The sequence below is a fragment of the Colletotrichum paranaense genome (genome assembly GCF_030867605.1).
Source record: "Colletotrichum paranaense strain IMI 384185 chromosome Unknown Scaffold_7.1, whole genome shotgun sequence".
Classification (NCBI taxonomy): Eukaryota; Fungi; Ascomycota; class Sordariomycetes; order Glomerellales; family Glomerellaceae; genus Colletotrichum; species Colletotrichum paranaense.
The window spans coordinates 1,469,760-1,490,328 of NW_026848965.1; the positions used below are offsets into that span (position 1 = coordinate 1,469,760).

The following is a 20,569-nucleotide window of genomic DNA, read 5'->3' on the forward strand; positions in this document are numbered from 1 at the left end:
GCGGTGTGATGTTGCTGGCGAGGTGCCGGCGCTGTGGTTGAGGACGTGTTCAAGGGGGAGTTCGGGGTGTTCGAGTGGGATGTATCGAAGCTGGGCGGTGGGGATTGGACGGTCTAGGGACGGGGGTGGAATACGTGTTAGCTAAGGGAAGCTGTCTATCGCTGCGAGTTCACAGCCCAAAGTGACCAAACTTGACGGGATTGGGGAATAAGACGAACATTAGGCCATCCAGCGAGACTGTCCTCTTCCACACGAGTCCTAGGTAGTCATGCGTCGCCTTGTTGTGCTGTGTTGAAAGCAATAAGTTCCGACATACGGCTCGGTAGCTGGGCTCTCTCTCACACTCTGGCCTCCATTTCGTGAATATCTGTCCCTGGGCACCAGCGCCGGACAGGTGTCACTTACTTAGGTAATCACACGTGATTCAGGTTTTAATGGGACTTGACCCCTTGCCGCCTTGCGCAAAAAACGGAGACGGAACGGATTAACTGATAAGAGCCTCCCTTGGCGGCCAAGAGCTCTCCATTGGCGACTGGAGGAAGCTTGGACCATGTCGGATCGGACCCCGCTACCCTACCGGCGAGGCACCGCGGGCTAGGCTGGACTCGATGGGGACCATCCCGCTTTTCCTTGCATTCCCATCTCCAGCCTTGCAGCTCGAAGACACCAGCCGTGACATTTCACTGACATTGCCAATTGTCGCCAACACTGTTGTCACAATGGCGGCCCCCAACGATCAGTTCTACCTCCGCTACTAGTATGTAGCCAGAGCTTTACACCGTGTTATGAATAAATGCTAATTGAGATGTAGCTCCGGTCACTCTGGGCGATTCGGACACGAGTTCTTGGGTAACACCGAATCCCAACCCCACTATCCGGTTCTTCGAGTAACCTTCTGACGTTCTTTCTACCAGAGTTCGACTTCCGCGTCGTTGGCGATGGACGTAGCGCAGTCGCGCGTTATGCGAACAACTCCAACTACCGAAATGACAGTCTGATCCGCAAAGAGAGTACGGCGCCTTTCCCCTAATACTTAAACGAGCATCACTAATGGCAACATCTAGTGTGCGTCAGCGCTCTCATTGTCGACGAGATCAAGCGCATCATCAAGACGAGCGAGATTCTGAAGTGGGATACCCAAAATCAACCGACCCTGGAGATACGCTGACATACAGGGTGAAGGGAAGATGACTCGAAGTGGCCACAAAAGAACAAGGACGGACGTCAGGAGTTGGAAATTCGGCTGGGCAACGACCACATCTCCTTTGAGGTGGGTTGAAAGCGACTTTGTTGGACTTGGAGCTTCGGGCTGACTGACGTGTTTCGAACAGACGGCCAAGATCGGCTCACTGGTTGACGTGACAGAGTCTGCCGACCCTGAAGGCCTGCGCGTCTTCTACTACTTGGTGCAGGATCTGAAGGCGCTGGTGTTCAGCTTGATCGCGCTGCACTTCAAGATTAAGCCCATCTAGAAGGGGGACACATCGAAGAAGTTGAAGAAGGCGTCAGACTAATTTAGGCGGCAAACGACAAAACACTTGGAGATACCCCTGAGAACTGGGCCCGCATCTGTTCTCCTCCTCTCGTGCAAGAACGCTACAAGCCGACCACGAGGACGTACCATGACGAATTAGCCCGCATGTGACCTGCGGAACGACCTTTTTTTTTCTAGAAAAAAATGCATGATGCTGCAAGTCGGGTGCATGGAGGAGGGGTCTTGGGCCCTTCAGCTCAGACGACGAGCTGGCGAACGGACAAACGGGCAGGCGGGAAATTAGACAGCCCTGTTGGTCGTCCCTCATACGAGGTCAGACTCGGGAACACCAGACTGCATGGCTACTGGTCATGTGATGTGAGGGGAAAATAACGAGATACGGTTTTCACTATTGATGCACGCACGCGCCCCCTATTCTGATGGTATTTTGAGATTGAGTGATGATGATGTTAACACGACTGAGAGACGAAGACGAGTTTAATTTTCCAAGTGGCATGTGGCCCGCTGTCAAAAGAATGGCACACTTATTGTTCGGCCAGTTTTGTCTTCATGGGACGCCGCGCTTGGTTCGGGGATGCAGGTAGTGCGGGTTCGCAGACGATGCCACAGTTCGAGTCAGTCTTTTCACAACGGCGCATTTATACCAGGCAAAGGCGCGTTACAGAGCACCTCGAGCTGGGACCAACAGTCGTGTCTTTCCTCGGGCCAACCATACTGAATGATGGACAGAGCCCAGCAGGGTAAAGGGCCGTTGAGGCGTGACGGGAAGAAGCCGGTACCTGGGGTTCGGATCGCGCCAAAAGAGGCAGCATGGAAGGAGGGTGTAAAATTCGACGATGCGGCGTTGAACGGCGACGCCGATCCCAGATTGTCTTTTATGCGATGAATGTGTATGATGGCTACTTGTTTGCAACTAGAGACACATGCCATTGAGCATACCAAACGCGAAAGCTGACCCAAGCTCCTCACCTAAGAAGGGGTGAAGTATTACAAAGGCCCGGGAGGAAGGTGAGTTCACCAATGTAAGGTGAGACTGGGAGAACCCGTACTCACAGACAGTATCAACAGTGCAATGAAGAACGCGAGTCCCAAAAGGGAATCACGGGTGGTGACAGGGAGCTGCTGGGTCGGACGTTATGACCGAATACTGAAAGTGTAAGGTTAGGGATAGATGAATAGGGTGAGTGTCAATTGGCACAGCCCTTTCTTCAACATGAGGCTGAGGCTTAGACTGTGGAGATGGGGCGGGTAAGGTGAGCTTTCTTCTAGTCTCTGGAGAGTCTGGAAAACCTGGAGATTCAACTCTTGAGTCACCGAGTGTAAGGCCCGGTGAGAGTGAGGGGCATAGAGTTAAAGAGGCGAGACGACAGTCTGTAACCCAAGTTGAGAGCATGGCTTCTCTTTAAGCTAATTAGTTAATGAGCACATCGTATTTTGTGGGAGCAGTTCCTGCGAGGGGTACCTATGCGCGTCCAACGCCAACCTAAGGGGAGATACACAGAATGAGAATATGGCGTGTACACAGCAAGTGGGATGAATGACGGAGAGGGGAGTGAGAGTGCTTTGACAGTGTCTGAGGGCTTGGAGTGCAGGAAAGAGGCTGCAAGAGCACAGAGTTTGACCCCAGTCTGTGCCCGTTTTCTCCAACTCTTTGGATTTCAGCGCCCTGCCGAAGCCTCCGTCCCCCGCCATCTGAGGCTCTTGGTGCTGTGCCCTTGGAAAGTACTTGCTTGAGAGCGGGCGCAGAGTAAAGTCCGCAAGCCCGATGAGTGAGCCTTGACCCCTAAAAGTTCAACTCATGGGGTGTTTATGTTTGAGAGGTATCCAAAGGGGATACTTGAGGAGCAGCAGTGGCAGCTTGGTGAATCCTTCAGGGCATATAGCGCAAGACTACAGGGCTGTATCGCGTTGCTGTCGCGTGCCATTGTCGTGTTTGGGACGTTATGGGAGGTATGTGTGGGTTAAGTATGTGAGTGAGTACCCTGGATGAGTGAATGAGTGAGTGAGTGCCAGTGAGTACTCTGGAAGTAGGGATGTACGGCTGTTGACGAATTATAGGTATGACATAAGTTGCTAGAAAAGGGACGCTGTACATCCGCCAATCGCGCCTGTGGTCGCTGTCAACGTGAGTAAAGTGGTTAAGTGCCTTCCTTTTGCGACGCTTGCAGCCCAGCAGTTCGTCTAACACGAGCCACCGAGCGAATGGCCATTTAGCTGCCAGCCAGTTACTCGCCAGCCCGCTAAGGGACCAAAGTTTTTGTTAGCGTACGCCATGAGCCAACGCGTGGGACGCCAGAAGCGACAGGAAGTCGGTTCGTAGGAGTGACGGCTATGACAGTTGGAGATAAACCACGCCTTCCACGCTAAGCTACCCACGATTACCGTAGCTCCGTGGCGTGGCAGTGACAACTTGTTAGTTAGTGCGTGCAAGAGAGAGCGAGAGAGAGAGGGACAGCCGACAAGCTTCACTCTACAGCGGCGGCGGCGTAGCGGAGAGAAGGAAAATGAGGGCGGCGCAGGGCTTGACAGCGCAGAAAATGGCACAGGCCGGGAAGACCCTTCCAACGTGGCTAGCGGTAAACGACGCAGATTGAGGTGTCCCCGCGTCTCACACGTCCCTTCTTTTTCTTTCACTTCTCTTAGCTGATTAACTGAGGTAATTGGGGCACTCTCTCTTATGTATAGTCATAGTAGCTGGACGAGTGAGCAATATGCATTCAGGCCGCGAACAGAAGGCGGGGACACAGGCGTCATCGGCTGCAATGCATTGACTGCAGCACCTGCCCGCCCTCATTCTCCCGCATTTCGTCTCACCCCCTTTGGTTGCTGACACCCAATTCATGTGTTATCAGATTGTCTACAGATAAAATGTAATGCAATTGACTGGTGGTGTGTGATGGATTCAGTCGAGACATTGTACTCATCTCACAACTTTCACTCTGTACAGTCTGCATACCTATGAACAATTCTCCAGTAAACTCTGCAAAAGCTATCTTGTATGAACAATCGAGCAAAGTAAAAGACCTCGGCCAGCATCATCGCTCACTTCAGTCACCTACTGGGTACAGGTCATCCCGTCCCATCCCTCGTCTTCTCCGCGGGTCCCCCGTCCGTCCCAGTGCCTCCCCGGTCACGACTCACCCCCAATTCTCTCTCATGCCACGCCCTCTCACTCCCACTCTCACTCGCACTCTCAGTGAAAAGGCTTCAAGCTACCGGAGTACATGCCCGTTGTACCCACGGTAACCTTACCACGCCTTCCACGCCTTCCCTCCTCCAATCCCGCATCCTAATAGTCACCCCCCCCCGGTCCCATTTCCCGTGCCTTGGTCACTTCATCGTCCTCCCGTCCTGCTGGCTGCATCCAGTCACCACCTTATTCTACCTTGCCTTGAGTTCTACCCGTCGCTGTCGCTGTGTCCTGTTCCTTGTTGCTGGCTACAATTGCTGTTGGCCCGGTTCTTCAGTCCATACGGATACAGCCACTGTATTGCTGTGGACAACCCTCCCATATCTCTCTCTCGCCCACCTCTGCTATACTACGACCCAGACTCGCCTTGTCTTCGTCACATCATCAGTCATCCGTCCGTTGCTTCTACTTTGCATTTGATATTCCCCTCAAAGCCAGAAAAGCTTCGTCATCCGCGACGTGCTTTGCGACCACTCAGCTTATCCTCTGCGAACCGTAACTCCAATCATCCTCACTCACCCACTTACCGTCGTCCTGCGACTCCGCGGCTACCTACAAAGTTGTACCTCGTCGACTTCTGGGGTGGTGTTCTCTCTCGACCAATACCATTCTCGCTGCCCCCGACCGCTTTCTTCCGCTTGGCAGGCCTGTGACTTATTCGGCCCCATAGTCACCGATTGCTACAAGTGGCCTGGCCCAACTCTACTCCTCCTCGCATCCCGTCGACCGAGTTGAGTTTATCTCGACTTTCGAGCCCGCGACCGCAAAATTTCGCGGCGAGCTACCATCCATTACCGACATCGCACCCTCTCCCGCCCGTCACCGACATCGCCAACTCTACAGCAGCGCCGTCGCTCCCCCTGCTGCCATCATTGCGGAGCCCTCGACCCCCTGCCGGCGGTAAACCCGCACCCGTTCCCCGTCGACGCGACCGACCCCATCGCCCGACTTCGACATCCACCGCCGTCCTCGACGACGACACACGACCCCGACTTCGACGCCCAACATGCCAACTCCATCCTCCAACCCTCCTCCCGATCCTCATTCGCCCCGATCACACAGCTTCTCGACATGTCCTGAAGATAGCAGCTCAAGATCTCCACAACGCAGCTGGCGGCCGCCCACCGATGCAAATCAGGCCCCTCCCCAGATGGATCCCCATCACGACGACCCCATGGACGACGACTCGTCACCTGCCCCCGTCAGCGCTCCAATGCCACAAGCCGAGGGCATGAGCACAGAGGTCATACTCGACGACGAGCCCACATCTGCCGTCTCATCCTCAAGATCCACTACCATGTCGCCGAGGCCGCAGTCGGGCGACACCGCCAACTCGTCACCGGCGGCCGATATGGAGTCTTTCAAGCATGCCGAGTCTGACGAAGAGGCGCACATGGCCGGTAACAGACAAAGGACGTCGCGGCCAGATGGCGCGAGGCGGCACGATCCCAGGCTATCGCCGACTTCGGTCCAACACGAAGACAGCAAGGGCATGGAACTTGATGTCGACGATGTGTGGGAAGAGGAGCTCATGGCGCCGTCCATGGGTTCTGACTTTTCCAACATGCGGGTACGTGCCCAAACGATGCAGCCTAGCGCGCCAGTGACTAACAAAACGCCTCGGCAGATTATTCCATCCACGGCATCTTCATATCTTCGCCCAGGGAGCAAGTTCCACGGAACGCAACAATCTGAGCGGCAGGTATATGATGTGCAGGTCGAAATCAAGCACGTCGATCTTCGGGAGTCGTTTTTATGCGGCTACCTGCGAATCCAAGGTACGCAACAACTAGCTTCCCCGCTCATCGTGTAACCCGTTGCTAAACTCTGTGTCTGCAGGCCTCACCGAGGACCACCCCACATTGACGACATACTTTGAGGGCGAAATCATTGGCACCAAATACAGCTTCATCACCGGCCACGAGAGCTGGGGCGCCACGGACAAGATCGATCTCAGCCATTGGGGCAAGTTCAACGCCTTCCGCCCTCTCCAGAAGCAGGCGCGCAAGGGCCCGGTGGTGATCCGTGATGTTGCGCAAAGGGAGAACATTTTCATGCGTTGGAAGGAGCATTTCCTCGTCCCTGACCACCGCGTACGCACGATTTCCGGAGCCAGCTTTGAGGGCTTCTACTATATCTGCTTCAACCAGGTCAAGGGTGAAGTGAGTGGAATCTACTTTCACTCGAAAAGCGAAAAGTACGTGCCGACAATGCCCTCCCACAACCTTTTTGGATTTAGTTGTTTAGCTAACAATTTTTGCCAGGTTTCAGCAGCTTGAGCTCAAGCACGTGGAGGATAGGGGCTGCTTCGGCGCCATGGAATTCAGATGAGATCAGACACCAGATCAAGGAAAGAAGGGAAGAGGGAGGTGGGAAAGGGTGCAGGAGGCACGAGCGCGACGCCCAACTCTATTCGGTGTGTGCGTGCGCGAGCGCCTGCAGACTGCGGGAGTATGTCTGGCTGGACGCACGCATGTCTTATTCTTGTTGTCTTTTTTCTTTTGTGCAAATGATATCAAATGACCAAGCCATGGTACGCCTTGGGTATGAGGATGGACATGTTCCAAGGCCAAGCGATTTAAGGGAGGGGGGGATCACGACACGTACAGAAGAAAGAGAAACGCATGGTATTATCATTATTATTTCTTATCGGGCAAACGGTCATGGCATCATCAAAGAAGGGGGCTGGGTATTTGCTGTACATGTCCTTTTTTTTTTCTCTTGGTTTCTTCTTCTATCAGGCTTCTTCTTTTTCAAACTTTGTGAAGTAACCCCGTCGGAAGGGGTTCAACTCATCTGCTGTTGTTCCTGCTACGAATGTGCGTTTGTAGGCCGCCAGCCTTTCCGGGTCTACCTGGTTGTCGGGGATGCGCCGGTATGTGATGAGTCGACGGGACCCTATTTGGGAGTCAGCATGACTGTGGTAGCCTGGGTTGGGAACAATGACTATGGATGGAGGGATGGAGCTCGAGTAGGCAGGTATTTAACGATGGAAAACAACTCACATTTGTTGAACGGTTGTACGCATGTGACGACAATGTCGAGGCGTGGGTGTTGCGGTGTGGGGATCTCCTGGTCCTCGTCGTTGGCGGTTGGCATCCAGAAGGAGAGGCGGCCGCCGTCAACGAGGGTCTCGGAGGCGAATTCGAGGATGTCGTCGAGCATGGCGAGGAAGCTGTATGGTTTCTTGGGGGCGATGAAGTCTCCCGACCTGGTGTTGTCAGCATTGTTGATTCCTCGTCCATCATGGTAAGACGGCAAAGGGTGAAAGAGGGCAGATTGAGGGAAAGGGGTCACCAACTTATACCGCTGTTTTCCTGCCTCGACAACCCACGGCGTCTTCTCCGGATCGCGACACCCCAATACCCTCAACCCTTCTCTTACACCATACGGCGGATCACACACAATACCATCAAGCCACCTCACCCTCCTCACCGGTGAGTTGGTCAAATCTGCCGTCCAGAACTCGCCAATACGCTCCGAAAGCCCATATTGCGCGAAGTTCCCCTTCACGCTCTTCTCCCCTCCGCTCCCACGAATCGCTCGCCCGTCAATATCGCTCCCGAACCCAAGCGCTCCAAAATGCGCACACGCAACGGGGAACGACCCCGTCCCGACAAATGGGTCGTAAAATAGCTTCCCGGGAGCCGCGTGCGCGAGGTTGGCTGTCACCAGCGCGAGCTCCGAGTCCATTGACGTGGTACTGATGTACCCCCGTTTCTTTAGATCATATTTCAGGGAAAGAGAGCGTGCTCCCGTGGCGAGGAAGCGGGCTAGGTGGACGCGTTTGGGTCCCTCTGTGCCGCGGAGGTCCCAGTCTTCGAAAATTGTGAGGTGCAGCTCGGGGGTCTTGAGGTCGATTGCGCCGTGGAGGGGGAGGTATTTGTATCCGTTTATGAGGGAGACGAAGGAGGCGTGGGGGCGGGAGGATTGGTATGTGTCTAGGGAGAATTTAAAGGTTGAGGAGCTGACGGCGGACCAGTCGAAGGTTGTTGGTGACGGGGAGGCGAGTTGGGATTTGAGGATGGGGTGGATGGCGTCGTGGGTTGGGGCTGAGGCGAGGAGGAGGTGGATGGATTGGGTTAGGAGGGAGCGGGCTACGAGGCGGGGGGCGAGGTCGATTGAGGGAAGGGCGATGATGCAGAAGGGAGACTAGTTGATGTTAGCATTTGTTTGTGAAATGTTAGGTGAGGTGAGAGATGAGTGTTGGATTGGGATCTTGTGCTGTTGGTGGTGAGGCTCTCATCAGGGGCAGGTTATGGTGAGAGACGCCATATCTGGTGAGTTGAGAGATGAGGGTAAAGTACGAGCAAAACGACATATGATGAGCTTATGCAGATTACAACGTTGTGTGTAATTTCTCATTGTGCATGAGCCAAGAATCGTGTTGAATAATAGTGAAAACAAATGAAGTTGCCATGTATGCCATATAAAACTGGTAGATTTCAAGACTCACATCTAGGCTGTACTCCACAACCTTCATGTCGATGCCCTCCAAATCGGCGAGAGCCTGCAGCTCAGGGAGCCGAAAGGACTCGTGGGCCTGGGAGAAGCGGACGAGGAACTCCATTACGAAGATGACTTTGGCGTCCTAGATGGTGATCTGATCGAGGGTGTCTTAGGGTCCTCTCTCATGAGACTCAGGTCGACTGGGTGGGTGAGGAGGGGCAGCCCGTTGGAAAATCCTGGCGCAAGCGCGGGGTGAAAAATGCCCCTCGTTTTTTTTATTCTCTTGCGCTCCGGAGGCTTATTGGCGACGGTGTTTGGTATTAGCACTGGCACAACCCAGAGAAAGAAGAAAGAAACAAGAAGTCTTGCTACTCATAGATCTGAAAGGTCTTGGATTACCCTGTAGTCATGTCAAGAGTTCCCTTTTTTTCTGGTGCTGTATGGAAGAAACGTTTGCGCAGTGCCTCTCATCCCGCTGACTCGAAAAGATGATTTTCTGGGCGCAGAGTCATTCGGATGCGCACACGCCCTATTGAACCAATCATCAGCGATCAGAGATAATTGAGTGGATCTCTAGTGTACTCTATCGACGCCTACCGTGGACACAAGGAGACCGCTCCAATATGCAATTCTCGAATCCGCGGTCAAGCTCTCGTCTCACTCACTCAATATCACGACCAACTTACACGCCCTGATCATTGGTGCCAACTTCAACGCAAATCAACCAACTTGGTAAAAGTGCTTCTCCAGGGAAAATGCTCTCATTCCCGACGCCTAGCGTCTACCAATCTCCAAAATGTTTCGTCACATACGGCACCATGCCTCACATTGAGCCCAAGCAGCTGCCGACAAAGGGGAAGCCGTGGGCGCCTATCCTGGGACAAGGATTCAACTACAAGGTTTGTCTTTTTGAACCATTGAAACCGAAACCTTGACAAACCTACTCTATGACTAGACCTTTAACTAACATCTCAAAAGGTCGACCTCGTCCTACCGCAAGAGTGCTTCGAGCTAGTCCGCCAGAAGCTCGTCGAAGAGCTCCCAGCACCGATGTTCCACCGCGTCATCATGACCCTCGGCCAGGTTCTGGACGGCGGGTTCTTCAATGAGTACATTAAGAGAGGTAGATACAACTTCATCGCAGAGTGTGATGTCGCGTGGGTACTGATTTTATGTAGGCAACATCCTCATGCTCTCGGAGGGCAGGACAAACGTTGAAAATGTATTCTCGCTTCGCGAGGGCCTGTTGACCATGTACCTCGACAAGGAAACGTACGAGCGTGCCGGTCTTGTTGGAAAACCTCACGGTGTCAAGGGGAAGAGGGGCTTGAAGCCGCGATGGGGTGAGCAAGATGAACATTTCACATTGCAGCACGGCACTCTTCGAAACTAACGACCTTCAAGTTGTGAGCTACCAGTTGCGAGACCCGGCCATGTTCCCTGGCAAAAAGGGCTTCGATAGGTTGGTGTACGCTTGCAAGAATGTTCTCAACACGCCCATGACGTGGCTATTCTGCAACGCGGCGACCACTAGTAAGTTATTCACCCAAGCTTATCCTGTCTCGGGTGCCTACTCTGACATAAATCTCCTCAGCACCATCACCAGATCCGCTGGACCAATATTTTCCAACAAGATACACGTGCGAGCCATCCGTCGCACCCGACTTCCAGGTCCAGACACCACCGCTATCACTACCCTTGGATATCATCCAAAACGGCGACAGACCGGGCCTCGAAGACTTTGCGACAGAGACGTACGAGTGGCTGTCTCTCATCCGTCTGCAGAGCCCCCGCGTCAAGACAGGGGACACCATCGACCCGTACCTCTCACGCTACCAGGTCCCCGGGGACCCGGACACGCCGTCACACGCAAACGTGTGTAAGATCTCGTGGCAAGGCTTCTTCGCCTCGCACTGGGTGCGCAGCGTCCTCATCAACGCCCTCGTCGCCTTGCCGTCACGCACCTGGTTTTCGCTAAGCGCGACGTCCTTTTCAAAGGGCATGACGGGCGACAGCACCGAAGTCGCATTCTTCCGGCCGCCCGAATCGCTTGGCCATTACCTATTTTGGGAAGTCAAAGGTGATGAATAGCCAGTTATTAAACATAAACAGAATGCTTTTCTTCTCTCTTCAACTTCTTTTTAACCTTGCTTCTGACGCACACTGCGCTCATCACCCAGGTCCTGACCGAGGACGGCATCCTCGACGAGGCGGCGTAGCTCGGCTTGGCCCGTGGCGGTGTGGAAGTCCTCCCTCTCGGCCAGCTGCTCTATCCGGCGCTTGAACTCGGGGTCGACTTCGGCGGGGACTTCCTCAGCTTGATCCATGGTGCCGAGCGTCACGGCGAGACCTTCGGGGACGGGCGGCATGTCGATGGGCGGGGCAGCGGTATCGGTGGTGGCGGTGGTGGTGGTAGAAGTAGGAGCGGCAGCCTTAGCAGCAGCGGCGGCAGAGGCGCTTCTCTGTGTCTCGATGCCCTGCAGGTACTCGGCGATCTCGGGGTAGTCTCCCTCGCCCTCAATCTTTTGGCTGGCGGTGATGCCGTCGGCGCCCTTGGCGTTGATGTCGGCACCAAGCTCTTCAACCAGGCACTTGGCAGCAGCAACGGTCTCGACGACAAAGAGCGCAGTCTCCTCGTCTTCGTCCTTGATGTCGACGTTGACGTTGAATTCGCGGATCAGGGCGCGGAGGAGCTCGAGGTGGTTATAGCTCGCGGCGGCGTGGACGAGGGAGTAGCCGTGCTCATCCTGGCCGGAGGCGATGGCGGGGTTCTCGCGGAGGAGGGTAAGCAGGGCGTCCGGGTTGTCGGCGGCCAAGAGGTAGGGATTGGGAGCCATGGTTGGTTTGGTCAAAGGTATTGGCTTGGAAATAAAACTTGCAGGAAAACTCTTGGGTCGGGAAATTTGAGGCCAAATTGGTTTTCGTCCAACAGTGTTATGTTGCTGTCTTTGCTTGTTGGAAATTTTCTGCCGGATGAGGGGAGCTCCCGGCGTGACGCACACAATGGAAAGTTCATTGACCCCTCCAAAGATGATCCTTACCGCCTACCTAGACTGGATGAGGTAAGCTGCAGTGGTCGGGTGTTGGTGGGGGTTGGAGGCCCTGGGACTTTGGCCCTTTGGGAGCTGTGCTGTGCCCCTCCAAGCCCCAGTGCCCCCCCGAAGAATCCCACGACGTTGGTGGCAGTGGCGCTTATCCATCGCGCCTGCCCAATGGACCACCGCACCCCAATGTGGAAAGCGCAAGGCACACCAGGTAACCTAAGGAAGGCACAAACCACCACGCCATTTCCCGTCGATTGGCCTCCTTCCCCCGGCGTGACTACCGACGTCTTCTGAGAGTTCAACTTGCAGTGCTTTGAGGACTCTGTTTCTCTACTTCTCTGCTTCTCTTAGGTTGTCTTCCTCTCGAGTTCTTTCAAGGTGTGACTTAGCCACACGCCAATATTTTGAGCTGAGGCCGCTTGATCGAGACCCCCCCAGGTTGGAACTTTCTCTCGTCCGTTGCCCAAACGAGGCAGTTAACAGTGACTCACCTCCTGTACTGCGTTTGCTGCGGTCTGTACCTACTCGACCTAAGGTACCTCAGTGTCTACTTTTCCAAGGTTGTTAGTCAAGGATTAGGCTTACATCCTATTCTCAAGTACTACAAAACAAACGAATATCTCACCCTCACAGGCCGAACGGTCAAGTGAGATCATCTTCACACAACTTGTCTCTTGTCCTTTTTCAACAGAGAAAGGGACAGCACAAGCGTCGTTCCTTGTCGTCTTTTCCATGTTCATTGCCCGAAGGGCACTTTTCTTCGCTTCTAGACAATCCCCCCTCACTTTCAACAAACCCTTTACCACAACAATGGCGACAGCAAACGCGATGAATGCCGAGGCAGTCATGCCTAAGGTCCCCTACGTTGCTCAGGACGCCGGAAAGGTCTCAGAGATGGTTCACGCCCTAAACGACGCAAAGGCCTACAACAAGTTTGCAAAGTCAAAGGGCGGTGGCTTCTCCTGCAAGAAGACGTCTTTCGACGTCAAGAACTCCCAGGATGGTGTTACTGTCGACTCCTGGAAAATGCAGGAATGGGACTACAAGAAGAGAGGCCTGCCCACCTACGCCAGAGGTCTCTTTACAGCAAGAAACCGCCGAAACGAGCATGAGATTGTGACGCGAGGCTACGACAAGTTCTTCAACGTCGGCGAGGTCAATGAGACAAAGTGGGAAAACATCATCCCGAGAACAAAGGGCCCCTACGAGCTCACCCTCAAGGAGAACGGCTGCATCATCTTCATTTCCGGCTTGGAGGATGGTACGCTGCTGGTATGCAGCAAGCACTCTACAGGTGATAGGGCCGACGCCGAGCTTAGCCATGCTACTGCCGGAGAGCGCATGATTGAGAAGCAGCTCACTGCCCTGGGAAAGACAAAAGAGGACTTGGCCAGGGAGCTCCGGGACCGGAATGCCACTGCTGTGGCCGAACTCTGCGACGACTCCTTTGAGGAGCACATCCTCGAGTACGGTCCGGACAAAGCCGGCCTCTACATCCACGGCATCAACTTGAATCTCCCCGAGTTTGCCACCTACCCCAGCGCCCTCGTTCAGAGTTTCGGCAACGACTGGGGCTTCAAGAATGTCGGCTTGATCGTCATGGACGATGTCAACGAGGTCAAGAAGTTTCTCGAGGAGGTGGCAGAGACGGGCGCCTACGGCGACCGCGACGTTGAGGGATTCGTAATCCGCTGCAAGGAGAGTCACAACCCGGAGTCTGTTCCCTACCGCGACTGGTTCTTCAAGTACAAGTTTGAGGAGCCCTATCTGATGTACCGCCAATGGCGCGAGTGCACAAAAGCAATGATCTCCGGAAAGCCGCCCCGCTACAAGAAGCACATCAAGATCACCGAGGAGTACCTCCTTTACGCCCGCCGGCGCCTTCAGGCGGACCCCAAGCTCGCCCAGCTCTACCAGCAAAACCACGGTATCATCGCTCTCCGCAACGACTTCCTCGCCTACAAGAACATGAAGGGCTCCGACGCCGCTAATCTCGAGCTCGAGGATGGACCCAACAACGTTAACGCAGATGTCACCGGAGACGTGATCCTGTGCCCCATTGCCACCATCGGCTGCGGCAAGACTACTATCGCCGTCGCCCTACAGCAGCTATTCAACTGGGGCCACGTGCAGAACGACAATATCTCAGGCAAGGGCCGGCCGCCTCGCTTCACAAAGGCCATTCTCGACCTCCTCAAAGATCATCCCGTCGTTATCGGCGACCGCAACAATGCCCAGAAGCATGAGCGCAAGCAGATCATCACCGATGTAAAGGTCCAGCACCAGACGGCCCGCCTTGTGGCTCTCTACTTCGCCCACGACAACTCCAACGTCGACGAGGTCCGGCGTATCACCCAGGAGCGTGTCATTGCCCGCGGCGATAACCACCAGACCATCCACGCCGCCACCGACGCGTCAAAGTTCCTCGGCGTCATGGAAGGCTTCATCAGCCGCTTCGAGCCGCTGACCGCCTTCTCTCCACCCGACGATGGCTTCGACAACGTCATCAACCTCGACCCCACCGCCGGCAGCCGCGAGAACCTCGAGAAGGTCATCACCGAGCTACACCGCATGTACCCTAACCTCGTCTCCGAGGTCCCCTCCGCCGAGCAGCTCGACAAAGCCATCCAGTCCGCCTTTATTGAGTACAAGCCCGAGTTCAAGCACAACATTCCGGACCGCGGTCCCCGTAAGGACAAGCAGGGCCAGCAGCAGGCGGGTCCCAAGCCGAAGAAGAAGAAGCCTCTTGAGTACATGTCCGTCGAGGTGCAGTCCCAAGAAGTCCGCGGCGTCCTCGACGGCGCCTTCAACAAGGTTGACGCCTCCACCTCCCGCTTCTACAAGCAGCTTCACCAGACCCGCCGCGTCCAGCCCAAATTTCACGTCACGCTCATGCACCGCGCCAGTTCAAAGGACAACGCGGAGCTGTGGTCAAAGTACCTCGCCCTATTCGCCGAGGCGGAAAAGGAAAATGGTACCCAGGACCAGGCCAACATCCGCCCCTTGGGCGAGTGCTCCGTCGAGCTCGAGCGGGTAAGCAGAACTCCTTCTGATTTTCCATCTACAGACTGACTGACTCTCGTATAGGTGGTCTTTGACGACCGCGTCATGGCAATGGTCGTCCGCCTAGTCGACCCGACAGGCCAGTGGAAGTGCACAAACAACGTCGCCCACATCACCGTCGGCACCCGCGACGACGCCGTCAAGCCAAAGGAGAGCAACGACCTCCTCGCCCGCTGGCTGGACAAGGGCACCGGCGGCGAGACGGGGATCCAGGAAGTCGTCTTTGATAACAAGCCCAACCTGGAGGGAGTCGTCCGGGGCGTTCTCTCAAGGTAATGCGGGTATGACAACATTTGGAGGTGAGATTTGGTGACTTTGTGAGAGTTCGCATTGCGAAGAGGCGTACCCAAAAAAGAAAGGGCAAATGAAGAGGATTCGTGAGAAGTGCTTTTAAATACCAAAAGTTTCAGTCTTGACCGTTAGTTAAGGTCTACATCGTGGATAGTCCTTATTTGACCAACTCCCCTTTGAGGTTTACTTTTACGGGCTATCTCAGTATCAAGTGATGTATTATGCCATTGTACGTCGAACCATATGGGTTGATCGCCAGTATCTCATCGCGAGGCGGGAAACGACTCAGACATTATTACTTATCGATTCGTTTTAGCCAACGTGGAGCATGCTTGTTTCACGAGGCCGCAATGCATGAAGACCTATCAAATGTGAGGGGGGCGGTTTAAAAGCATCAGCGTGACACGTTCCTATCATGGTCTCATCACAGTCCTGTCATTGATAGTACTTTGAATGCTTAATTTCATGGCTCATTACTAAATGAATAGTGTACAGACCTGGCCCAAGGGAAAGACTCGATGAACGTGCGGCGTTCATCACCTTTGTTACCCTGGGCTTGAAGGTATCCCCTCCGAACCATGGTAATTCCCAAAGCAAAAGTCGTTAACAAAGCAAGCCGAAAACCCAAATTTTGTCATCCGTCATCAGCGTGACTCAGGTGAGTCACTAGTTCCATCGTCATACGAGATGGGTATCAATTAGCAAGTGGGAAGAGCATTTACAGCTCCTGCTTGACCTTTTCCTTGGACTCGACGGCCTTCTTCTGAGCGGCATCAGCACCAAGACCGATCTGGTTGGAAACCCAGTTCCAGGTGTCCTTGACATTCTCTGCGACCTTAGCGAAGAGAGTCTCGGAAGGAGTTGAGGTACCGTACTTGAAGTACGTGTACTGCTTGCGGGCGTAGGCGCGGAGCTCGTTGACAGTGGATCCCTGGGGAACGTTGACACCGTAGCTGTCAAGGTAGCTCTTGAGCTCGCTCTCGCTCCATGTGTCAAAGAAATTGGACTTGACCGTGTCGGTGGCCTGAGACAGGTAGCTGGTGACGGAGGCATAGGAAGTACCACCGGCAGAAGAGGCGGAGCTGTAAGCAGACTGAGCAGCGTTGACAAGCTCATCGCGAGTAGCGTCCTTCTTGTCGGCAACATTCTTGACGGCAGCGTCACTGCTGGAAGCAAGGTACTTGCGGAGGTTCTCGGTGGAGAGATCATCGTATGTCCAGGCGCTCCAGCCAGTGGCGGCCTTGTGCTGGTTCTTGCGAACAAGGGCACGGAGCTCATCAGTCTTAGATCCCTGGGGAACGGGAACGCCACGGGAGTCGAGGTAACCCTTAAGACGGCTCTCAGACCAAGTACCAACAGCCTCATTGAAGGCCTCGGTAGCAGCGTTAGAGGCAGCATCGGTGGCCTTGGCAGCAGCCTGGTTGACGTTGGAGGTGGCAGCACCAAAAGCACTGTTAGCCTTGCCAGCAATGTTGGAGTTAAGGAAGTCAGCACGGTGCTTGCGAACGAGAGCTCTCAGCTCGTTGGTCTTGGTGCCTTGGGGAACAGGGATGCCGTTCTTGTCAGCAAATTCCTTGAGCTGAGACTCGCTCCAGGCGTCAATGACCATGTCGGTGAGAGTGGCATAGGCCTGCTGAGCAGATGCGGAAGCGCTCGCGGCCTGCTCCTGAGCCTTGAGGGAAGCAAGACGGGAGTTGCGGCGAACAGAGGCAATCAGCTTATCGCGCTGTGTAGAGTTAGCACATGGGCAGTGCGCGGGCATTTTCGTTGTACTCACGTTGGTGACCTGGGGAGCGGGGAATCCATGGGTATCAAGCCATTCCTTGAAGTCAGACTCTGCACATGAGATTAGCGTGGGAAAAGCAGTGGGCAGAGAATCAATACATACCGGACCAGGTCTCATACAGCCAGTTGCCAGGGTAGGAGGCGGTCTCGCCAGCCTTCTGGGCAATGGTCTCGTAGTTGGCGCGGGCCTTCTGGAGGATGCTGTCACGGTTGCGGGGCTGGGGGACTGAATGATGTCAGTCTCGGAAACTTGTGGCACCAAAATTTGCTGTGAACATACCGGGAATGCCGTGCTTGTCGGCAAAGGCCTTGAGCTGGCTGTCGGTCCAGCTGTCCAAGATCCAGTCCTTGACACTGAGGTAGGCGTTCTGAGCCTGGTCGCTCGTCTCGTACCAAGAGCTCTGAACCTGAGCGACGAGAGACTCCTTGTTGGCCTTGGCGGCGCCCTCGGTCTCGAGACCCTTGGCCTTCAGGTAGCTCTGAAGACGGTCGGTATCCCACGAGTTGTAGGGTGAGACAACGTAGTCGTTCCAGTTGTTCTCGATCAACTTCTCGAGATCCTTGCGGTCGGCGGGAGTAGGGTAGGGGATGTCATGGTCAGACAGCCAGCGCTCAAGCTCGGTCTCGTGCCACTTGTTGTAGGCTGAGAGTGATATTTGTCAGTTTCATATCAAACAAATCAAGACAGTGATGAATGCTGAATATGACGTACCAGCCTTGGAGAACCAAGAGCTCGCGATGGCGCCCTGGGCGGCCAGAGCCGTCAGGACGGCGGGGAGGAAACGCATGATGTTGATTTGCAATCAGTCTTCCAATGAAGAGCCAGAGATGGGGGTATCACGAAAAAAAGAGGCCCGGAAAGAACTGAGAAGATGAGGAAATCACAGAGATGTTGATGTAGAGAGGAAGAAACAGAAAGGTCAAGCTCGGAGGAGAGGTTGCCAAGGGTGTAGGTGGTTTTTGTTGTGTCGACGGGAGGCGGGATGGCAAGCTACGTGCTTGTGTGCAGGGGGGAGACGTAGGTAGACGCAATGTGGACGGGGAACCTAGATGAATGTGGAGGTGCAGGTGCAGGCAATAGGCGGGCAGGTTGACGACAGGGAGGAGATGGGAGGCGTACAGACTACCTACGGAGCACAAGTGAGGAAGGGGCCTTGGGGTCAACCAAAGGAAGGCAAGCGTCAAGCTTGAAGCGTCAATTCTCACCCAATGGACCACGGATGATCTAATTCACGGTAGGAATCCATCACGTCACTGCGCTGAGGTACGATTTGGGGGAAATTGTGGCTGCATTTGTGACCTTGGGCGCCTTGGGTGCCTTCCCCGTGGATGCATCTCATCTCTCTCGTCCCGTTGCTGCGGTGGCCATGGCATTCGAGGCCTTGTGGATGGAGGAAGGAGCGGGCGGTTGTACAATACCTACCTACCTACGTATCCGTACATACGGGATACGTACTTTCTACACCTTGCCTTCGGTGCCTTCCTGGGTAAGGTGCATTGCCATACCTACATATAAGTCGCACCTGCCTGGTTCAAGAAGCACTTGCCGCGGCCAAAGGAGTGACGAGCGAGGAGCTCCTTCTCTTTCGTAAACTTATTGCATGGTGCACCTGCCCAAGTCTTCCCTTGCCTTGCTATTCAAATTGTTTGGAGACAACCGGCCGGACGTTGAGACAATCAAACAAAACAAAGAAAGAAGAGGCATATCGTATCCATACATGGCACGTCCAAGCTCTACGTAACTGAGCAACACCTACTTACCTTGGGGGCCAACACAGTTAGGTCGACAGGGCAGTCACGTCAATTCAATGCAATAGCACCGGCCAGGACAGGCCACATGCCACGATGATGTGCTTCAGAGACGATGACGGAAAAGGGCAACAAAAAAAGCTCTCCCCTCCTCAGCCATTCAGAGAGCTCCGTGAAGCTCATCTCTGTTCAGCATGACGTAGCTACCCCCCTGTCTAGTGGATTTCTTACGCGGTGCGGTGCGGGTTCGCTGCGGTGTCCGGGCTGTTTGGCGGTGCTTGGCTGGGCGGTACGTACCTGGTGCAACGTGCATAGCGCTGAACATTAAGGTTGCAGGTCAGTTTGGAGCCAGGACGGTGAAACCATTACTTTGATGGGAAATATGGGGGACATGTTTATGCCATTCATGCCATCAGCCTGAGATATTTGAATTGTCGTTTGGGATTAAAGACTCAGGATAACTTCATTTTCATGTTCCTGTTGTTTGTGAACCAATGCTCAACACTTTTCGTGTAGACGGAGCTTGGGGAAAGGAAAGGTGAGGTGCCTTCCTGCGTCATCCTTAGCTCCAGCGGGAAGCTGCGAGCTCTGTCTTACTCCCTGCCTGCCCAATGGCTCTTCTCCAGGACCAATTGCTCCGGTGATGTCACTCTGAGCTAACCCCACGGTCACCACAACCAACGATGGGGTTTTGGAGTGTGAAAAAACCAGCCACTTCTCCGCACCGCCACCAGCTGTCACCACAAGTTCTTTCCTCATCGTGATCCTTGGCAATGGCCTAGGTACACGCACGTAGCCAGGTGGTCGTGCTTGCCCGTGGTGCTTCCCTTTCGATGATGGGACGGGCGGGGCCGGGTTGTGGGGAATATACTGCCAGCTGGCGGTCAGTGCTTTCCCACACCGCGAACTCACATGCTTCACCGAGACTGCCAGACCGATCAAAGGCCTGGACCGGTCCATCATCGTCATTGCTCCGGCCCCCCTTTCCCTGCTGGCGCGTTTGCGGACTGGCCCTCTTTTGACAGCTGCTTCGTCTATGCTGCTTCTCAAAGATGTCAAGATGTGAATACTCCTTTTCGCATTCTTGACTTTCGAGTTGCCTGTCCGGAGATCGTGCACGGTATTATTTGGGGAGTATGTCTGTTTCTAGTGTCATTTGATGTGTAGACCTTGCGGTCTGTATCTTGAGCTATCTTTCTCAGTCATATTAGCCAGTTGACTCAAAGGCAGCGAGACCCAACGAGTTTGCGTGTCTGAGGATCTCTCATCCGGACCAGTAGGTATGGATGCGATGTTGTTGCTTCTGTTAAGTTGGTGTATACACTCTGCCCGTCTCGAGGCCTGTATAACGAGCCATTCGTCCTATCAATGTCGGGAGGCAAATCTCATGGCAGGAATCTTACCTAAGTAGCTTATCTTTCGCAAGATGAATGCATTGTGAGTAATTCCGAGCGACTTACTGGTGAAGAAGTCGGTGAAACTCGTAGATGGGGATGCGAGCCC

At 54.3% G+C, this 20,569-nt stretch overlaps 8 protein-coding genes across 8 annotated transcripts; 5 read left to right on the forward strand and 3 right to left on the reverse strand.

The window, feature by feature from the left end:
* Positions 1 to 608: 608 nt before the first annotated feature.
* CPAR01_09316 (mago nashi) lies at positions 609 to 1,472 on the forward strand (the record flags this gene model as incomplete). Its single annotated transcript, XM_060493581.1, has 6 exons — positions 609 to 757; positions 812 to 849; positions 915 to 1,010; positions 1,065 to 1,128; positions 1,183 to 1,270; positions 1,332 to 1,472. 6 exons carry the CDS (start codon positions 609 to 611, stop codon positions 1,470 to 1,472), a joined length of 576 nt encoding a protein of 191 aa, XP_060347711.1.
* A 2,981-nt stretch (positions 1,473 to 4,453) lies between these two features.
* Positions 4,454 to 5,338, forward strand: CPAR01_09317 (uncharacterized protein; the record flags this gene model as incomplete). Its single annotated transcript, XM_060493582.1, has 2 exons — positions 4,454 to 4,715; positions 5,046 to 5,338. 2 exons carry the CDS (start codon positions 4,454 to 4,456, stop codon positions 5,336 to 5,338), a joined length of 555 nt encoding a protein of 184 aa, XP_060347712.1.
* Positions 5,339 to 5,691: 353 nt separating this feature from the next.
* Positions 5,692 to 7,016, forward strand: CPAR01_09318 (vacuolar import and degradation protein; the record flags this gene model as incomplete). The annotated part of the gene is made up of 4 exons (XM_060493583.1): positions 5,692 to 6,255; positions 6,313 to 6,463; positions 6,525 to 6,882; positions 6,950 to 7,016. 4 exons carry the CDS (start codon positions 5,692 to 5,694, stop codon positions 7,014 to 7,016), a joined length of 1,140 nt encoding a protein of 379 aa, XP_060347713.1.
* Positions 7,017 to 7,422: 406 nt separating this feature from the next.
* On the reverse strand, positions 7,423 to 9,255 carry CPAR01_09319 (uncharacterized protein; the record flags this gene model as incomplete). The annotated part of the gene is made up of 3 exons (XM_060493584.1): positions 7,423 to 7,583; positions 7,691 to 8,837; positions 9,142 to 9,255. 3 exons carry the CDS (start codon positions 9,253 to 9,255, stop codon positions 7,423 to 7,425), a joined length of 1,422 nt encoding a protein of 473 aa, XP_060347714.1.
* Positions 9,256 to 9,889: 634 nt separating this feature from the next.
* Positions 9,890 to 11,225, forward strand: CPAR01_09320 (ribonuclease P 40kDa subunit; the record flags this gene model as incomplete). The annotated part of the gene is made up of 5 exons (XM_060493585.1): positions 9,890 to 10,033; positions 10,113 to 10,257; positions 10,313 to 10,477; positions 10,539 to 10,667; positions 10,729 to 11,225. The coding sequence occupies 5 exons, from the start codon at positions 9,890 to 9,892 to the stop codon at positions 11,223 to 11,225; spliced, it is 1,080 nt and encodes a 359-aa protein (XP_060347715.1).
* A 50-nt stretch (positions 11,226 to 11,275) lies between these two features.
* Positions 11,276 to 11,971, reverse strand: CPAR01_09321 (ankyrin repeat protein; the record flags this gene model as incomplete). Its single annotated transcript, XM_060493586.1, has 1 exon — positions 11,276 to 11,971. One exon carries the CDS (start codon positions 11,969 to 11,971, stop codon positions 11,276 to 11,278), a length of 696 nt encoding a protein of 231 aa, XP_060347716.1.
* A 1,017-nt stretch (positions 11,972 to 12,988) lies between these two features.
* On the forward strand, positions 12,989 to 15,517 carry CPAR01_09322 (fungal tRNA ligase adenylyltransferase; the record flags this gene model as incomplete). The annotated part of the gene is made up of 2 exons (XM_060493587.1): positions 12,989 to 15,211; positions 15,266 to 15,517. The coding sequence occupies 2 exons, from the start codon at positions 12,989 to 12,991 to the stop codon at positions 15,515 to 15,517; spliced, it is 2,475 nt and encodes an 824-aa protein (XP_060347717.1).
* Positions 15,518 to 16,250: 733 nt separating this feature from the next.
* On the reverse strand, positions 16,251 to 18,105 carry CPAR01_09323 (uncharacterized protein; the record flags this gene model as incomplete). The annotated part of the gene is made up of 5 exons (XM_060493588.1): positions 16,251 to 17,258; positions 17,310 to 17,368; positions 17,421 to 17,543; positions 17,598 to 17,960; positions 18,030 to 18,105. 5 exons carry the CDS (start codon positions 18,103 to 18,105, stop codon positions 16,251 to 16,253), a joined length of 1,629 nt encoding a protein of 542 aa, XP_060347718.1.
* Between the last annotated feature and the right edge of the window lie 2,464 nt (positions 18,106 to 20,569).